At 35.0% G+C, this 17,601-nt stretch overlaps 1 protein-coding gene across 1 annotated transcript in view; it reads left to right on the forward strand.

Moving 5' to 3' along the window:
• Nucleotides 1-17,601, forward strand: part of CCDC73 (coiled-coil domain containing 73) — a 54,495-nt gene that overhangs the window by 5,641 nt on the left and 31,253 nt on the right. Inside the window, exons 2-7 of the mRNA XM_066187244.1 lie at nucleotides 1,260-1,406; nucleotides 8,000-8,071; nucleotides 11,406-11,477; nucleotides 12,240-12,275; nucleotides 14,103-14,177; nucleotides 15,980-16,018. Of these exons, the coding sequence (XP_066043341.1) occupies nucleotides 1,260-1,406; nucleotides 8,000-8,071; nucleotides 11,406-11,477; nucleotides 12,240-12,275; nucleotides 14,103-14,177; nucleotides 15,980-16,018 (441 nt within the window). The remainder of the gene's footprint in view (nucleotides 1-1,259; nucleotides 1,407-7,999; nucleotides 8,072-11,405; nucleotides 11,478-12,239; nucleotides 12,276-14,102; nucleotides 14,178-15,979; nucleotides 16,019-17,601) is intronic.

The following is a 17,601-nucleotide window of genomic DNA, read 5'->3' on the forward strand; positions in this document are numbered from 1 at the left end:
CTTGAAGTGCTACATGTTTGAACATGGCTCTTATTCAGGCTTTATTTGCTGCCTCTTCAGAAGTCCTTCAAAGATACACATTTTGACACTGACAAAAGAATTTATATACTTCATATTGAACAGCTCAGTATTAGTCATATGTTTTAAAATGAAAGACAAAAATGAGCCTGATTTTTTGGTTTTAGCAAAACCATTCTTTTACTAACAGAATAACTTTTGTGGTGGGGCAACTAAGCAAGGAGTCCATCTATTATCCATGACCAAGCAGCTTAAATGTGATCTATGTTAGGGTTTTATTTAGACAACAGAAGAAAAAGTGGTGAGCCCTGATTTGTAGCTGTTATGGCCCCATGATACAGACCAGGTCTCTGCTCTTCCTGCAGGAATTCCTTCCTAAGGGTTCTGTGGCAGCAGCCAGGTCACTCATAACTCCTGTGCCCTACCGCTGCCTCTGTAATTCTTAGTGTAGAGACACACACAGGGTGTGTCTGGCAGGGATAGATAGCATCCTGTGTTCTTGTGCACTGCTGAAAATGCTGTTTTAAGGATTAAAAATTTTAATCTGGGAAAAAAAAACTCAGCTGAAATACATACAGTTGTTACGTTTTTGTGAATAAAATGCTGAGTGTTGTAGTCACCCCTGGTGTGTCTAACAAACCTGCTGTGTCCTTACAGACACACCTGGGGCTCCTGTTTGTGCAACTCCTTGCTTGACAACAGTTGATGCAGCTGGCTCAGAGTACAACATTTTTATACGGGATCTTGTAGGAAGAGAATCAGAAAAACTTCTTGTTAAAATTCAGATGGAAAGATTGCAAGCATTACCTTAAATCCCTAATTTCATACCTAAGATATTGAGCCTGTCTTGTGATCATTGACATCTTGATGGTAGGCAGCAGCTTTTTCATGGCACGATGTGTTGGTTGCAGCACCTTTGTGTCAGTGCAGGGCAGTAACTCTGGGAAAAAACTCTACTACTTCTGTCTGCTCATCAAAGTTTTTGCTTAAAACTAAAACCAAGCCAAGAAATACAGAGGAGAAGGAAAGGGCTATTGTGAATTACTGATAAATCTGTTTGGGTATTTTTTTCTACAGTATTGCTCGTGACTTTAAAATGAAAATATTGGTAATTACATAGTGTCTATAAGTAGTAATTTTACTCTGTGCAAAACGAATCTGCCTCCATACTTGCAGGTTTTGCAGTTTGAGTATTCTCTTACAGATAAACTGGAGAGGAAATGCCTGTCTTTATTTTGCAGAAAGAAATTCAAAGAATGGATGAAGACTTTAAAGCACAGGCACTTGACTCTACTCTTCCAAGTCCATCAGAGACTTTACTTTCCATCCGACTCTTAGACTTTAAAACAAGTTTATTGGAGGCAATAGAAGAGCTGCGTATAAGAAGGGTAAATTTTTTTATATTGGATTTGGTCTTTCTTTGTCTTATTTCTGTCTCTCTGTAGGTAATCATAGGAAATGCTGCATAAGTGTGGCTAAACCTCATGCTGTGTTTTAAGTGCTTCACCAACCAGGGTTTTGTTTAAAAATATAATGGGTTTAAGTATTGGCTGTGTTACAAATTTCCTTATAGACAGCACAAAGGCAACAGGGTTGTTTGGGAATGAATTCAGTTTTTCTGTGACAAAGTAAGAAGTTGCTAGAGTTGATAATCAGACTATTGAGAAAATAAGCTACATTAAATGATTATCTTTCATTATAGCTTCTCTCTTTAAGAGCAGCCTTTGATACAAAACAAAAAGAAAGAATCCAGGTGTTTGCCAAGTCCCTAAGTTTTTCTCCTTTCATAATTGATATACCATTTGCCACAAAAGTGGTGATTTTGGCTGTTTACTTGTGTTTTACAGAATTACCTATGAGGGCAAAGAGCTATATTAAAAACACTTTATTTCACCATTTTTACATTGCTAAACTGTGAAGCTAGACCCGTAAAATAATAGTGTATTGAGTACTGGGGGTGTTTTGTTTTTGGAATGAGCTGAATTATCTTATTATAGTACCAGGGTAAAATTGCTTCTGTGCTGGTAAAGGCAGATGTTTTTTCTTGTAGGTAATTTTTCACTTGTTATTTTTCTGTGGTTACTTTTTCAGTTGTGTTTATGTAAACATTTTTGTCTATTTCTCCCCTTAGGGTTTCTGAACTGTTGCGTGTATTGTAAGACCTAAAGTGTATTTTTCTTCATCTGATGAATTTGACCTGTTCAAAAGATGTGTATTATTACTTTTAAAATATTAGTATTGATGACATGCTTGATTTATGCTTATTTTGATCTAAGTGAAATGCTATAATCCTCTCTTTAAAAGTCATAAACTAAAGAATGACTGCCATTAAAAAAAAAAAAGAAGAGTGAGAGAAAGGCTGCATGATGGTACTTTCTTGGTGCAGTACTGTTAAAGGCCCCATGGTGTGATGCCCAGACCTGTGATACAATGGTAGCGTTTATTCTAGTCAAACTGTTTTAGTATTAAAAGTATAGACTGAAAGGTTTAACTTTCATTATAATAATCAGAGTATACTTTTCTTTATAAGACCGCTGAGCTGAATTTACATGGTTAACTTAACGTTGCGCTTTTAAGGCACTTGGTCAGAGCCTAAAGTGTTCATGGAGTGCCATGGAATTTCATCTTTTGGCATTTTTCTTTGGGTTTTTGTGCCTGTTTTGTGCCTGCTATGCTACAAGAGTTTGTGACTGTGATTTTGAAAAAATTGTCTCAGAAGAGTGAGTAATTTTTTGCCTTAAAGTTGGTTTTAGTTTCAAAATTGGTGCAAATGCTAAGAGCCAATTTCACAGTTAAGACATGGTCCTAAGTTTCTAAAATAGCTGTGCTTTCCTTTACCCTAAAAATATCTATACATACGTATATATTTACCTGCTTAGTTAGAAATGAAGGTTAAAAAAGTAATCATTTTACAGACAGACAATTTGAAATCTTAGAGTGCCCTTGAGTGCACTTTTGATTGGTTTTGATTTAACAATCAGTTCAGGGCTGCTTGCTTAGTATGCTTGAAGTTTGGGATATAAAACATTGGTGAAGCAAGAGTTTTTCTATAATGTGGTTGGTGGCATTCATTTTTATCCTTTTAAGTAGAATTTTGTATGGATGTTTTTGCTTTAAAATTCCCCTAAAAACTCTCTCCTGATTTTAGCTATGAATTTCTTACAAATTCAGTCAATGTGAGGTTATTCTCTAAATTTTTAATCAGCCTTGAGAGAAAGGTAGTGCATAGACCAAAATACAGGGATAACTCAGAGAATTACAGTGCTTGTCTTGAACCACGCTAATTTTTCCATGGCTAAGAATGAAAAACACAAACCTAAACTGTCATCTGCTCCATCAGAAAGTGGAGTAAAAGTGAAAATTCTGCAGGTTTCTTACTGCTTTACTTCCTTTCCCGGTGGCTTGTGAGGTTCAGCGGACTGATAACCTGAGGGAGGCACTAGAGCCAGTACCATGGATTTTACTCTCAGTTTTGTCTTTGACCTCTGGCTTGGCCTCAGATGAGATTATTTTACCTCTCTTTGCTTCTGTTTTTCTTCCTGTGCTTGGTCTTGCTTGTCACTTCAACAGAAGACTCTTTGGGAAAGGACCTATTGTGTATTTTTAGTTTAATAAACTGCCTAGAATGGTTTGTTAAGCTGCAGTAAAAATTCAGATTAATAAAAATAAATTTGTGGGTGAAATTATCTGTGTGAAGCTAATGAAAAGCAAACTGTTAAATACGAAAATATTTGGAGAGACTTGATGCAAGCCTTACTCAATGACATCATACTGTAGTTAAATTCTCAAAAGTAGTTTAGAAGAGTTGCTCAGAGTAAGGGACTGTTCATCTGTTTAATCTTCCAGAGGAAATACCAATCCTTCATAGCTGTGCAAGTTTGTTCTGAAGAATACATTGCTTAAATGATTATACCTGATACAGCTTCACTTTATTCCTTTGGCTATTCACAGGGTCTTTGTCCTCCACAGGAATTGACATAATATGAATATCTAAGTAATTAAAACCCACAAAAAAATTTATATTTCTCTTTCCCCTGCCTCCCCAGGGATTACTTCACCCTCCAATAGTTAGTGTCCTCAATTTTTTCCAGTTTAGCCTTCCCACTCTTCAAGCACTGACCATGCCCGTGATTCTTTTGTGCTGGATATCCGCTTCACTTGCTTCCACGTCTGTCAGTCTTGCTCTGCAGTCAACCGAGTGCATTTTCTCCCTAACAATCTTTTAACTGGATTTTTTATACCTAAGTGTAAATGAGGGTATTTTTTTTTTTTTAGTAAAATAATGGAAACAAGGACAGCTGAGTATTAGGAAAAAAAAATCAAGTATATGGATTTAAGAGAATAAACAGCCCTGACGTTTCAGACCTCATGACTGTGACATCCTGTGCTGTTGTTCAAGTCAGCAGGCAGTGTGTTAGATGGTGATTTCTGTGTAAGTGAACAACGTAGCTTTTGATTAGGAACTGATTACTTGCAGTTGGAGAGGAGAGTGCTGGAAGTATCAATGCAGGCCTTTCTAGGAATATATTTTGATAGAAGAGATTTTTATTTAAATATAGAGTAATTGTAACCTCTGCAGCGGAGTCAAGGGCAGACCAATGAAAAAATTCCAAAGGAAAAATAATGGTTGGTACAGATTTCTGCATCTGAAAAAGGAAAGTTTTTGAGAATAGATCCCAAATATAGGTTGCTATTATTTTTTGTTAACTGTTGGAACAATGAAAATCCAGCAATGTTTTATCAGGAGCTAAAGTTAGAATAATGCTACTATAAATATCTTCTCTCCGTTTAACGTTTGTCCTGGAAACAAAGCTTAAGAACAATATCCATGAGATCTACTAAAAACTGTACCGGTCTGCTTGGTTCATGGAGGAATTTCTAATTATAGTACGAAACAGTCAGAAATTGTAGTTTCTGTGAGTACTATTTGACCTGCATGAAAATTGGATGTGCAATTTTGTAGGAGGGAGAGTGTAAGTTGAAAAAAGATAATAAAAGTACCTAGCAGCAGTTTTGGCTGCTTGGACATGAGCCAGCTGTACTCTGTTCCTAAATCTGTTCAGGGTCAGGAATCGAGGGGGCTTGACCAATCCACAGCCCATCTTGTAAAACTACAGCCTGAAGCAAACACTTTAAAGAAGGCTTGACACTTTCTAAAGGTTATAACGAGTAAATAAACCATCAAATTACTCCTCTTTTATTGTTATGGTAGTCTTTTTTTATAAAAACACTTAAATCCGTGTAGTCCTAAGGCATCTAATAAAAAATGAACACTTTTAAGGTTTTGCAGTTTTTCGATCCCTCATCAGAGTTGCATCCAATATTGTTCTCCTAAGTTCAGCAAAAAATGTTTTTGTCTTGTTAAACAGCTGATAGAACTTCTAAAAAAAAAAAGTGCTTCATGCAAGTTTTAAAAGCTTTCTATTCAAAATGGATAAACTATAAATGTCCTTTGGAAGATGTAAAAATGATGGATAAGGTTTATAACTTAGCGATTTCACGTGAGAACATTTTTATCATGTAATTGTCATTCTCAGGTTAAGTATTTATGATGTTTATTTTTTAACAGTAGTTACATACATGCACATTTTTGATAGCTTCCAGATACACCTTTATAATTTGGGAGTAAGTTGGAGGAGTGTTGTTCACTTAGAACTTTGGTTCTTATCCTCTTAAGAATTCACAGCAAAGGGCTCACTTAAAGTGGAATTTAATGTCATTTTCTTACAATTTCGAGCAAAGCTTTTGCTAATAATATATCATTTTCATAGCATTTGTTGCTTAATGGCAGAAATGGTTAAAGATTACACCTTTTTAAAAGCTCCAAGTCAAACTCATTTGGTTTTATCACTCAAGGGAGATTAGGGGGATGTATTTTCCTTTGGCACATATAGAATAGTACCAGAAAAAGAAAAGCAGAACAGTGCAACTGTGCAGCACTATTTGTTAAAGCAGAACTGGGAATCATGGATGATCTTTTAAGTTCTCTCTCTTTTTTTTTTTTTACCATTAGTCATAAAAATTCTTTAGATCTCCTCTCCATCTGTATTCTACCAGTACATATCAGAGAAGGAAAAGCTAAAGAACTCCTCTCTAGTTCTCTGTGAGCCAAATTTGAATTTTAAATGTCTATTCAGTGTTTGATATGTAAAATTCAGGTGAGTGCTGAGGCATATATTTAGAACCTGCAAGAATCTCTTGAAATGCTTGGGAGTAGCCTCCTGTGGAAAGAAGTGTGCTTCTCTCCACACGTGTGCCTGTAAACTGTCTGCTAATCAAGGAAGTCAGTTTTGACACTAAAACCCTATAAAAGATATCAATGTCAAAAAACTACCTTGAATCACTTGGAACATATTTTGCTCTTTTGTTTCTATTGATAAATAGTGGGACTATGAATCAAATATTGTACTAAGTGAGAAAGCGTTGCAAAATCTTCAAAACTGTTTGGCATCAATTGTTGAAGTGTTGTAAGTATGAATCAGAATCCTGGAACCCTTCTTCATATTGGGCTTCAGAAAGAATTACATTTTTAAAGATGCAGTATATTTTACTACCAAAAAAAATTTATGTTATCTTCTTCACTTGAGAAGGAGAAAGAGCCTCCATTTGTTCTTTCAGTGTGTCAGGAAAAGTATTGCTTCATCCAGAGGTGGGATCTTTTTTATCTCATGGTAAATAATAGTTGTTCATGGTATTGCAAATCTGTAGAATTTTACTTAAACCCCAGTATTAGGAGAATGATCCTTTTGAGGGGCCTTTTTTTTTTTTTAAGTTAGAGAATTCCCTGCCTTTTTTTTCCCAAGTTGTAACTGTTTCCTAAAGGTTCTAAACAATTTTTGAGGTGTGTCACTTCAAGAGTACTTGAATTTTTCCAACAATTAAGATTGCACGATTTAAACTGTAGTGAAGCTGAACTTAAAAACAGCATAAATTTTCAGATAATACATCAAAATGCACAGTACAAGTATTGGGAGTATTCTTTTACCCTCACACAGTCAGTTTGGCCCTTGCTGGAGCGTGTCCAACACCAGACCTCAGGAAATGTTATTAGTGTGACGCTTCATGAAAGAGAAGTCAAGCTTACCTTAAAGTGGTCACTTTTCCAAGGTGGCCATCAGTGTGCAGAGCAAAGGCAGGAAAGCAGCCTTTTGAAGCTCAGTGACACATTAGTGCAGCTCTCCAGGTCCTTGAAGGATATTCATTATTTTGACAATGTGCAAAAACAGGACAACGCTGAGTTGCTTATGACATGCATCAAAAACCTGAATATTGTTCTTGCAGGAAGTTGTGACTGTTCATAGGTGAGCCTTTTGTTCTTCCTTTTTTTTTGAGCACTGGATTTGTGAAGGAAGGCCAGTGCTCATAAAAATTGGACTCCAAAGGGAAGCTGATTCCTGTTGGGGAAATTTAGCTTTAATATCAGAATGTTTCAGGAAAAGTCTCATAAATATTTAGCAACTGCGATTATCAGAAGGTAACTTTCATTTATCATCAAAAGTAATAGTTTGACTCTTGACTAAGTGCTTTTTTGCAAGAACAGGATCTGTAGCACACCTTCCTGCTCCTAGTACCTTTTGTGGCCATGGCGGAAACTTTGGTCTTCAGTAATGGTCTTCTCAGATTTTCTGGTACCTCATCTTACCAGAAATATGTGTTGATTACCCATGATTCTGTTTCAATTTCTTTTATTTGGTAGGTCAGAAGGCTTCTTGGCACAGAAGATAATGATAAATATTTCACTTCTTCCAGAATAACAGAAGTAATTGCTGACACAAACTTTTCAGTTGCCCTAGGAGATGTCACAAAGAATAAAGATTCAAATGCTTTGAGCTGAATTTTTAAGATGTCCCAAAGATTTTGAGTCATTAATTATGATTATCTGTATAATTGACTACAATGGATTCTGAAAGCACTTTTGCATCTCACTGGATTTCTCTTCATCTCAGTGTTTTGACTTTTTTTTATGTTTGTTTTTAACTAGGAAACAGAAACTAATTATGAAGACCAAATAAATAAAATTGTTATAGAGAAGCAGGAACTTGAATGGCAGAAGGTAACTTTCCTGCATGCTTTTACTGTTTTACCTGCTGAGAGTTAATTTTAATTTGTTAATATAAATTATGATTTGTTACAGATCCTCTTTTTAGAACTGTTTTTGTTTCAGTAGTAGAATGTGCTAGCCAGTAGCTTATTATTTAGTCATGAACATCTGTAGCTTTTGATTTGGATTGTGCCCAGCTTAGAAATGTTTTCAACAAGAGAATATAATAATATTTGGCATGACTTTGCAATCTTCAGTTAAAAGAGATGGAAATACTGAAGCAATAAGACGTTCAGCTGAAAATGAGGCATGTTGACACGAAAATGAGCTGTGTGGCAACTTCTCTGTATTATGCATGGCTTTGGCAAATGCAAATATCAGTGCAGCAAACAACTTCACTTGCAATCTTTTGGAAGTGGCAAGTTTTCCAGAAAGTTATTTTGAACAGTAACTTGCATGTTATCCATACTCAGAAGTAGTTTGTCGGCTTTTAAATGTTGAGAATGAAGTATTCAGTAACATTAAGTCTAACATTCTTCTCAGAGTTAGGGCTCCTGAGGTTATGCTTTCCTAGGAAATGCATTCCCTTCTTTAATACAATCAAACCTATGACCCCTGTCACTAGGGCACAAGATAAAAGGCTTCACTCCGTATATTTTATGACCCCAGAAAAAACAATAATTTCAGCTCTATCCTTGATCTTGGGATATTTAACATCTCAGTTGTAAAGGAAGGCTATTTCATCTTGGAGTTCATCCTAACCATCTTAAATTAATAATCCTAACTCTGTGCTTTTCTTTCTTGAAAGATATATATGTGCACCCAGAAACAGGAAACATTTTATATTTGTAAAAGCAAGAGTGCTTTCAATTTGTAACCCTTCTTTGCTTTTCTTAACCTAGCATTGCAGTGCTTAATATTCTGGGTTCAAAAGGGAGGATTTCCACCCATTCTAAGACCGTAATAGCAATTTAATTTACCACTCATAAAAGGGTGGGACTTACAGGTAGTGAGGTGAAGTCTGTTCCTCTACTTCACACTTAACATTGGCACATGGCAAAGCTGGTGTAAACAATGAGTGGTAGATTTTGGGAACCTCATGTGAGCAAATATTCTGGAACTTCAAAGGAACAAGCTCATATGAATTTCCAGTCCTGGAGACTCCAGTAAGATGAAAATTCTAAGTATGAAATTTAAATTGAATTTGCGACCTGATAGTTTCTGAATGCAGAATCATATTGACCACAGCAGTAGTTCAAAAAGTAGACATCTTCCTCTGGTTTATCAAAGGTTCTGTTTTACCATTTCCTTCAAAGATTTCCCTTTCAGTCAACATTTCTGTCATTCATTTTATTTTGCCTTAAATTTAACAAACTGGTTTGAAATAAAGACATCACTTCAGCAAAGTCATATTACAATATTCCAATTTGTCTACATTTTATAAATACACTGCTGCTGCTCTTGAAAAAAATTACTCAGGCAGGGAAAGCAGAATAACTGGAGAATATATTTCTTGAAATCTAGTGAGTATACTCATACTTGTATAACATTACAGTATCAAAGATGATTTTATTCATATTTGAAAAAAGCACCCTACTTTTTTCTTCAGTCTCCCTGCACCACACATACATGTCATAGATGGAAAATTTCTTCCAAGCCTGAATTTCTGACAGAGATAATAGAAACATTTTGTCTGATAATCTTCTGTGTGAGGCTTGTTAGAAAATGAGTATTTGTAGACATTCTCCTGTCTTTTTGAAATTAAAATACCTCACTTGAATATACAGTACAAGAAAGTGGTATGTTATAAAGAGTTCAGCATTGGGGGTTTTTTCCATTACATCTGTGATAAAATTGTATAAAGAATGACTGCTTAATGAAACAAGACTGATATCTGCATCATTTATTCCATGGTATTGGCTTGAATTCCTGTATTTTATAGTGCCATCTTAATTTGGCAATGCTGTGGATATAAAATTTTATTCCTGGTGGTGAGCAGGAACACTGCAGTGGGAATAGTTGATTTGCTGTGCCTGCAGTACTGCCTCTGCCTCGCTAGTGTACTTCACACGTCTGTCACCCCTGGAGAACGTCTTTGCACACAGGGCTAAGGGACAACCTGAGGAAAACATTGCTCAAGATTTCTGTGTGGTTCTGAATGCTCATTTATGTACTGTGCATTGTTTGTTACACACAAATCAAAACTTTCTCTACTCATCTTCTGATGAGTTAATAAGTAAATGGATATGGAGCACCTTATCTCCATGGATTCTTTTCTTCTATCAAATGGCAACAGCTCTTGATTGTACAATGTGAAAGCAACGCCAACTTGCTGGGTAAACAACAATTTTGGAATGGACTTCATGTTTAAAAACTCTCAATTTCTATTAAGGCAGAAGAAGAAATTTGACTCCTTGTGTGTGAAACAGATTTTCAATTTATTTTCTCCCACGCATGCTTTTTAATAGTCGCAATTAATATTTATTTTTGTGCAGTCATTACTGGATTGTTTCCTGCCTCACACTAATATTTCTTTGCTAAATACCCATCTATATTTTGAGATAGCTGTTCAAGGACAGAGACTCTTAACTAGCTTTACACAATATATTTCAGTGTTTTAGAACTGAAAAACCTGGTCATCCATCCATACCTTCCATGGTAAAGGTGAAGTATCTTATAGAGAAGCATGATGGTTAAAGATGTTGGAGATTTCCAACTTGTAGAGTGTAGTATTAGCCTATGATATTATGATATGAAATAATAACACAGACAGACAAAAAGTACATCTTCACTAATTTTCTTGTTTTTATGGGCAAGAGTAAAGCCAGGCAGGAGGGTGATAAAAATCTTGTACTATTTCCTTACACTTAGTCTTTTCTGACCTCCTTCAGCTCTTTCAGGTAGCTTGTTAAATGGCTAAAACTTAACTATAAACAGAATAGCAGAGAGTTGTTTTTCAGTGGGATTCTCTTTTTCATGGGTAATAAAATTCTCTTGTAACTACCTGGGCCAGTGTCAAGGTGCTGTCTTAAGATGGCACTGGATGTGGATTGTTTCTGCAGGCTGATGGGATGGGTAAGAGTTGCTTACAGGAATCTTAGCAAAAAGTCTGTATTCCAGAGGAGAGAACTCTTACCTGTTAAGAATCAAAGAGAAGCTGCTACAAAAAAGACAATTAATTACCAGTTTAAAAAAAAAAATCCATCTTTTTAGTCTCCAGGGTTTTTAGTCAGTTGTGTCTTTCTAAAAATATTGAACAATAAGTCAGCCTTTCAGTGAAATACTTCATATATGATTTGCTCTAAGATAATAGTTAACTCACACTGTTGTTATTTCACATGAGCAGGAAACTCTGCAGCATCAGACTGACACACTGCAACAACAAAACAAAGAAGCTATGGTGGCTTTTAAAAAACAGGTAACAAAATAAAGCCTCTTGCTTTGACTGCAGGATTTAAAAATATAATGGCATCACAGCAAGTTATCAGTTGGCATGAAAATATTTTTCTGTTGCATATAAAATGTTAGAATATGCAGCTCCAAAAAAAAAAAAAAATCATGTCCTTTCTTCTGGCCACAGCATGATACTTGTATTTTGGCAGTTCTTTCCAGATGCCACTCCTCCTGGAATTTTTTATTTTTATGTTTCAAAAACCTCCTAGAGAAGTAAATGCTTCTTCTAATATTTTTCTTATTCTCTTTTGCTTTGTTTGGTTTTTCCCCTCTAATTTAGCATGACCTCTGCAAGGGTAGATTCCTAAACTGTGGTAAAAGATCTGCCACACTCAGCATTTACCCTGCTCAACATGTGAAAGTGTGTTTCACTCTTGCGTTTTAGTCTCCATATTACAGTGAGCAAACACAAGTGCTGAGAGACCTTGCCGAGGAACTGAAACTGTTGCCCATGGTGATGAAGAATTTATCATTAATGCTGCATCACAATCATGTCGCACAAAAAAGAAATTGACAAGCAATTAGGTTTCTTCCTTGAAAAAATAATTTGAGATTCACAAACATCTTGTAACACTACAGTTCCTGTAGTTAAAAAAAAAAAAAAAAGCAGGAAGTATACTATGGAGGTTAATGTAACTATATTGTCTTGTTTCATTGAATTTATTGCCATGTGCTGTTCTTATTTTTTGTTTGCTTTCTTTTTTTTTTTATGTGACTGACAACCAAGTTACAGGCAAGGATGTTTGCCATGGAAGAAGAAAAGGTACTCCTCAATTATTTGTTGTTTGTCATCCAAAGGAGAGCATAAGCAAATGATAATGATATAAAACTTAACAAACATGTCCTGAGTATAAATTAAGTGTATTACATTATGTTTCTTGCTATGGCCTTTGCAAAAGAAATGTCTTTGTAACTTTGTTATTTCTGGTTTTTTGTCCATAGACTGTAGAACTTGTGAAGTGTCACTGCTGATGCTGAAAATCAGTTGAGGAAAGAGTGTTCTTTGATAGTTCCATATTGCAGCTCTACAAAATTTACTCTATTCTAGAGGGTTGAGATAAATTTGGATAATTTGCCTTTACAAGTAGTACTGAAAAATAACATTTCTAACTGCCTTAGAGAAATCATATTTTACTAGGGATTTTATTAAATTAGCTGAGCTGATTTCTTAAGGTACTTGACCTAAACTGAAACAAGATAAATTTTAGCTTGAATTTATGTGCATTTTGTTTGTTACGCAAGTTTTTATACCAGGCTGAATGCCCAATTCCTCCTCTGAGTGAAGGATTTACATCTGGTGTACAATGAACCTGTTTCAAACAGTGAAGTCAGTGAATGTCTGCGTGTGGCCTCTACTGTTTCACTTAAATTTCCCAGTGGTTTGGAGCAGATGAATATGCTGAATGTGGCATAAGAACTGGCACAGATATTTGCAAACTGGTTAAATAGCTTGAAAGTATTTCAAAGTAAACTTCATATTTGCTGCATTGATATTTATTTTATGTTTGTTTTATATTTTCTGGTTGAGTAATTTTCTTGATTAGGAGTTTGGAGTTTTTTTGTTATTAAGACAATTCATTTGTTCACACATACCCATTTATTACTCTCTGATTTGTATTTTCAGTGAAAGCTTCAGAATTAAGATGTATGCTGATTATTTTTTTCCTTCTAACAATTTATATTGAATTGAATAGTACTTTCAGTACTTTATTCCAGAGTAACTGAAAGAGTAAATTACGCTCAAGACAGAGTTGAAATACCAATTTTTGCACCAATTTAGATTATATGTACTATGAGTGGTCAGGATAGTTTAGGAAGATTGCACAGTGAGCACTATGTTGGAAATGACTGGAACATGCAGGGGTGGTTGAATGGATGTATTTGTGCTTTCTGGCATATTCTGTGGTATTTATTCTGGTCTGCATTAGATTGACTGCAGCCAGTGGTTCTTACCAGATTTAATTCTGCTGAAGTCCTTTGACTTTCTCATGTGCAGATTCTATGTTTGTCTCTATATGCATTCACACACACACATATGCATAAATATAAATACAAATACAAATACAAATACAAATACAAATATAAATATAAATATAAATATAAATATAAATATAAATATAAATATAAAATGTGCTTGAACGTATTTAGTGATTCTAGCAATAGCAGGTTACAGTTCACTCTTTGTGGACTGGGAAAACTGAACAGGTTGTTTCTATGAAGATCCTGCTACTGCAGATAAGAAGATGGATTTACCTGATAGCTTTTGTTTTAAAATTTAGGATCTTAGCTCTAAATGATGTATGAGTTCTGCCTTTGTCAGGCTTGTCTCCCAGAACAAACAATTTCAAGGCTTGATGAATAGAATGGAAATTACTGATTAATAAGTGGTGAAAATATACTATTGTGTTTTCACTTTTCTTTTTACAGCAATGTGTATCTACATTTTAAAATTATTTAGCTGAATTATTCACCAATGAATTATTCTGTCATAGTGGAGTAACACTTTATTTTTGTAACATTCTTTTTGATAAATTCTTATTGTAAATGCATTTATTCTGCTCAAATCCTGAAGTACAGCTTTTGTTGAAAGGGAAAATACCAACTTGCTGTGGAAATAAAAGAAAAAGAAATTGATGGACTGAAAGAAACATTAAAAGCATTGCAGGTAAGTGATTGCCTTCGTAAAATAACGTTTCTTGGAATGCAAGTGTTTTGGTTTTAGGTTTTTTACTAGTAAGAAAATTGTTGGTTTTAAGAGGACCTTCAAGGCCTTATTTTTTAGTTTTTCTAGGACACCTCACTTTGTAACAGTGTGCTTCTGTTCCCGTCTTCAGTGTCAAGACTACATAAAGTTAACCTTCCAGCTAATGTTCTTTTCCTCCAGAAGAAGACTGGAAAGTCCAAACAGTGTGTGAAATGTGCTCTTTCCATTTCCACAGCCTTCCTCTTTCTTCCCATTCTTGTTTTCTTACTTCTCACCTCTCTGGGATCCCTGGTTTTGGACTCCTAAACAGAACTAAGTATTCACCTTGGACCTCCAACTTGCTGGGCTCCCTGTGTTTTTCAGTGTTGTGCTCTGTTTCACTGGGAGGTTTCTGTATTTACACTTGATCCATGGCTTAAGAGGAAGGCAGATATATTGATAACGGATCACTAGCATTGCAGTGCATTGCCATATTTCAGGTATTACCAGGAACTAATTATTTTTCTACCCAAAACTGGGTGGGATAACAATTCTATTGAAACCAAATGGCTATAATGGATTTTTACTCTGATTTTGAAACTTGGATTGATTCCAATTAACATTCTCGTGTAATGGAATGCAATTGCTTCGTAGAAGACTGTTTAATCATTTAGTTAACACTGATTGTATTTTAGAAGCAAAAGAAATTGATTCTCATGGCTGGCCTTCTGAGCAGTAGCTGTAAGGATTTTTTTGCCTTGCTCAAACCTTGGCATAGCACAGATGATGTAGAATATCCATCCCTCCATGGTCTGCTGAAGGTTATATGTGGACAGGAAGAGTAATGAAAGATCCCACTGACCTTTCTTTTGTAAGATAAACCACAAATTTTACAAAACTTTATCTTCAATGTTGAATATTCACAGATCAAGCATTTGTGTCACAGTACAATGTGTATATAGGAAATCCTGCTGTGGCTTGAGGAAGCAGGAGGTCACAATGGACATGTGGTCCCAGGGAAATTGTTTGGTAATGAGCCTAATACAAGTGTGAAGAATTTTTAATTCAATTCTGTATTCTTCTCTCAGTCAGAACCCTACCTTAAAATGATTGTTCTCTAGGTTTTTTCCTAGAAATAATATTTTTTGTATAAGATTTGTACAGTCTGGGTTCTTCGACATTACTCTTGTTTTTCCCTCTTATACTTAAGCATTATGAAAATCAAAATACTTTGTCAGTGGGGTATTAAATAGTGTTAATGTCTTCTAATGTCAGCCTTATATTATTAAAGCATGTGAGATTGATACATTATGTCTTTATATGCTGCCATTTAGAATATCTAGTAAGATGTTTTGGGGGTTTTTTCCAACAGGGAACACACTTCTATTCCTGTAGGAGTTGAGGGAATACTTTCATTTCTATCTTTGTCTTCTTTTCTGTTTATTTCTAAGGGTCTAGTTTACAAACTGTGGTTCATTTTCATGTTATTTTTATGATGCTTGTCAGAAAACACAAGGATTTATGCAGTTTTTCAAAACCCCTCTAGTAACAAATCAGTGTAAAGTGGTTTTACGTAATTTAAATATTGAAGTAACATTATGAAGTGAAGTGAATGTAATAATAAGTGAAATTGGGCCATCATTAATTCAAAACCAGCGTTACTGTATGGGATGGATTAATAACAAATGCAATTAAATCTTAGGTATAACAATACTTAATTATGTAGGTTGTTGTCAGAAAAAGTGTACGAACCATTTAATGAATAACTCTCTGTTGTTTTACAGATTTCAAAATACACTTTACAAAAGAAACTGAATGAAATGGTAAGAAAATAATAAAAGTAAAAAAACAAGGAGCAGCTTTAATGAAGAGTATGCCTGGGGTTTAATGCACTACTAACTGACTTTAATACTTCAGTGATACATGATAATTATTGCAAGTAACAGAAAGAGGTGTCAGCTTCAAATCTGAAAATCTTACAAATGCAATGCTTTTTAGGTTTTTATTGGGTGATAGCTACTGTTCAGCATGTGGTATTTTTTCCTCACCGAATTAAAGCAGAATTGGTACATTTGTTCTCTTTTACATTAAAGATTTTTTAATAGACTGTCATTTAAACAATGTAATTTTATTTCTCTGTTAGGATCTAGCATAATAATCTCAAAAAGTAATAGAGAATTCCTAGGAGTTCTTGGTTTTGTTTTTAAGAAAAAACTGGTGGTTTTCTTCTCACTCTTTTTTACTCTTCAGAATTAGTTCTTAACATCAGTTTCCCTGAACAGTTTAGATTTCATCCAGTGCAGCTTACTCCCTTTGACACAGGGAATAAATTTTCCCAGAGTGACAGCGTAGTGGCTCTGAACCCCGTTGTCTGTTTTAGGAAGTGAAAGAGTGAGCCACAGAAACATTGCTAGGCTTGATTGAATAAATGCTGTGAAAATTCTGCTGCTGCTCAACTGGAAAGAATAAAGATAATATTGTCACACCATTACAAACTGTGATTTTAATTAAGAAGCTCAAAAAACTAGAGTCCAGTTTAGCTTTAAGTACCATGACATTTGTACTGAAAGTCATCTTCAACGCTACAGTGGTTTTACACAAAATATGGTGAAATTGAATAATGTGCCCTCTGACCTGGGAGATAAGGCTACAAGTTAAAGATCAAAGGCAACATAAAATGTGTTTTGTCTTACTTCACTTTTAACTTGTATTTATTTCTAAAATGCAGCTGATCTGAAAATGTGTTGAAAATATACAGAATAATTGGACTTACATTTAAGTCATTTCACGCATTATCTTTCTTTCATAACTTACAAGCTCAGTCTTCCACATGAATGAGAATATTTAAAGGCCAGCACCTTTTCTGTATGCTGGAAATGCATCTATGCTGCTTAAACAAATATATTTCTTATGTTCATAAACTTTTAATTAATTGATCATTTGAATATTTTGAAAGCATTTACTTTTATACAGCGTATGGTAATTTAAAATGCTATTGAGTGAGGGCAAGATGCTAGAAATCCTCTTCAGCACATAGCGCTAAACAGAACATGTACAGTTGGGACTTATTTAGGGAAAATGCTCTGATATGAAATGATGAAAACAAAATACCCCACAGGGTAAACAAAAAGTGAGTTCTTTCCTATAACCTTTTGCGGTAGTGGGCTACTGTTTTAGACCAGGTCAAACTCTGCCAACGTGTGGTCGCACTGAAATGAGTGCTACATTCAAGGGATCAAAGGAGTAACCACCCATGTAGGCTCTTGGTCATCACCAGTGGCAAAATGTTTAAAAATAAAAAGGATGAAATTCTGAACCAATCATTTATCTGAAACCCATTTCTATTTCCATTTTGTTAAAGACAGATTAGGTCATTCTCTGGTGTGTGTTTTGAGAGTAAGCAGAC

Source organism: Chamaea fasciata, unplaced genomic scaffold, assembly GCF_029207755.1.
Source record: "Chamaea fasciata isolate MVZ Bird 193981 ecotype frontalis unplaced genomic scaffold, bChaFas1.0.hap1 SCAF_7, whole genome shotgun sequence".
Classification (NCBI taxonomy): domain Eukaryota; kingdom Metazoa; phylum Chordata; class Aves; order Passeriformes; family Sylviidae; genus Chamaea; species Chamaea fasciata.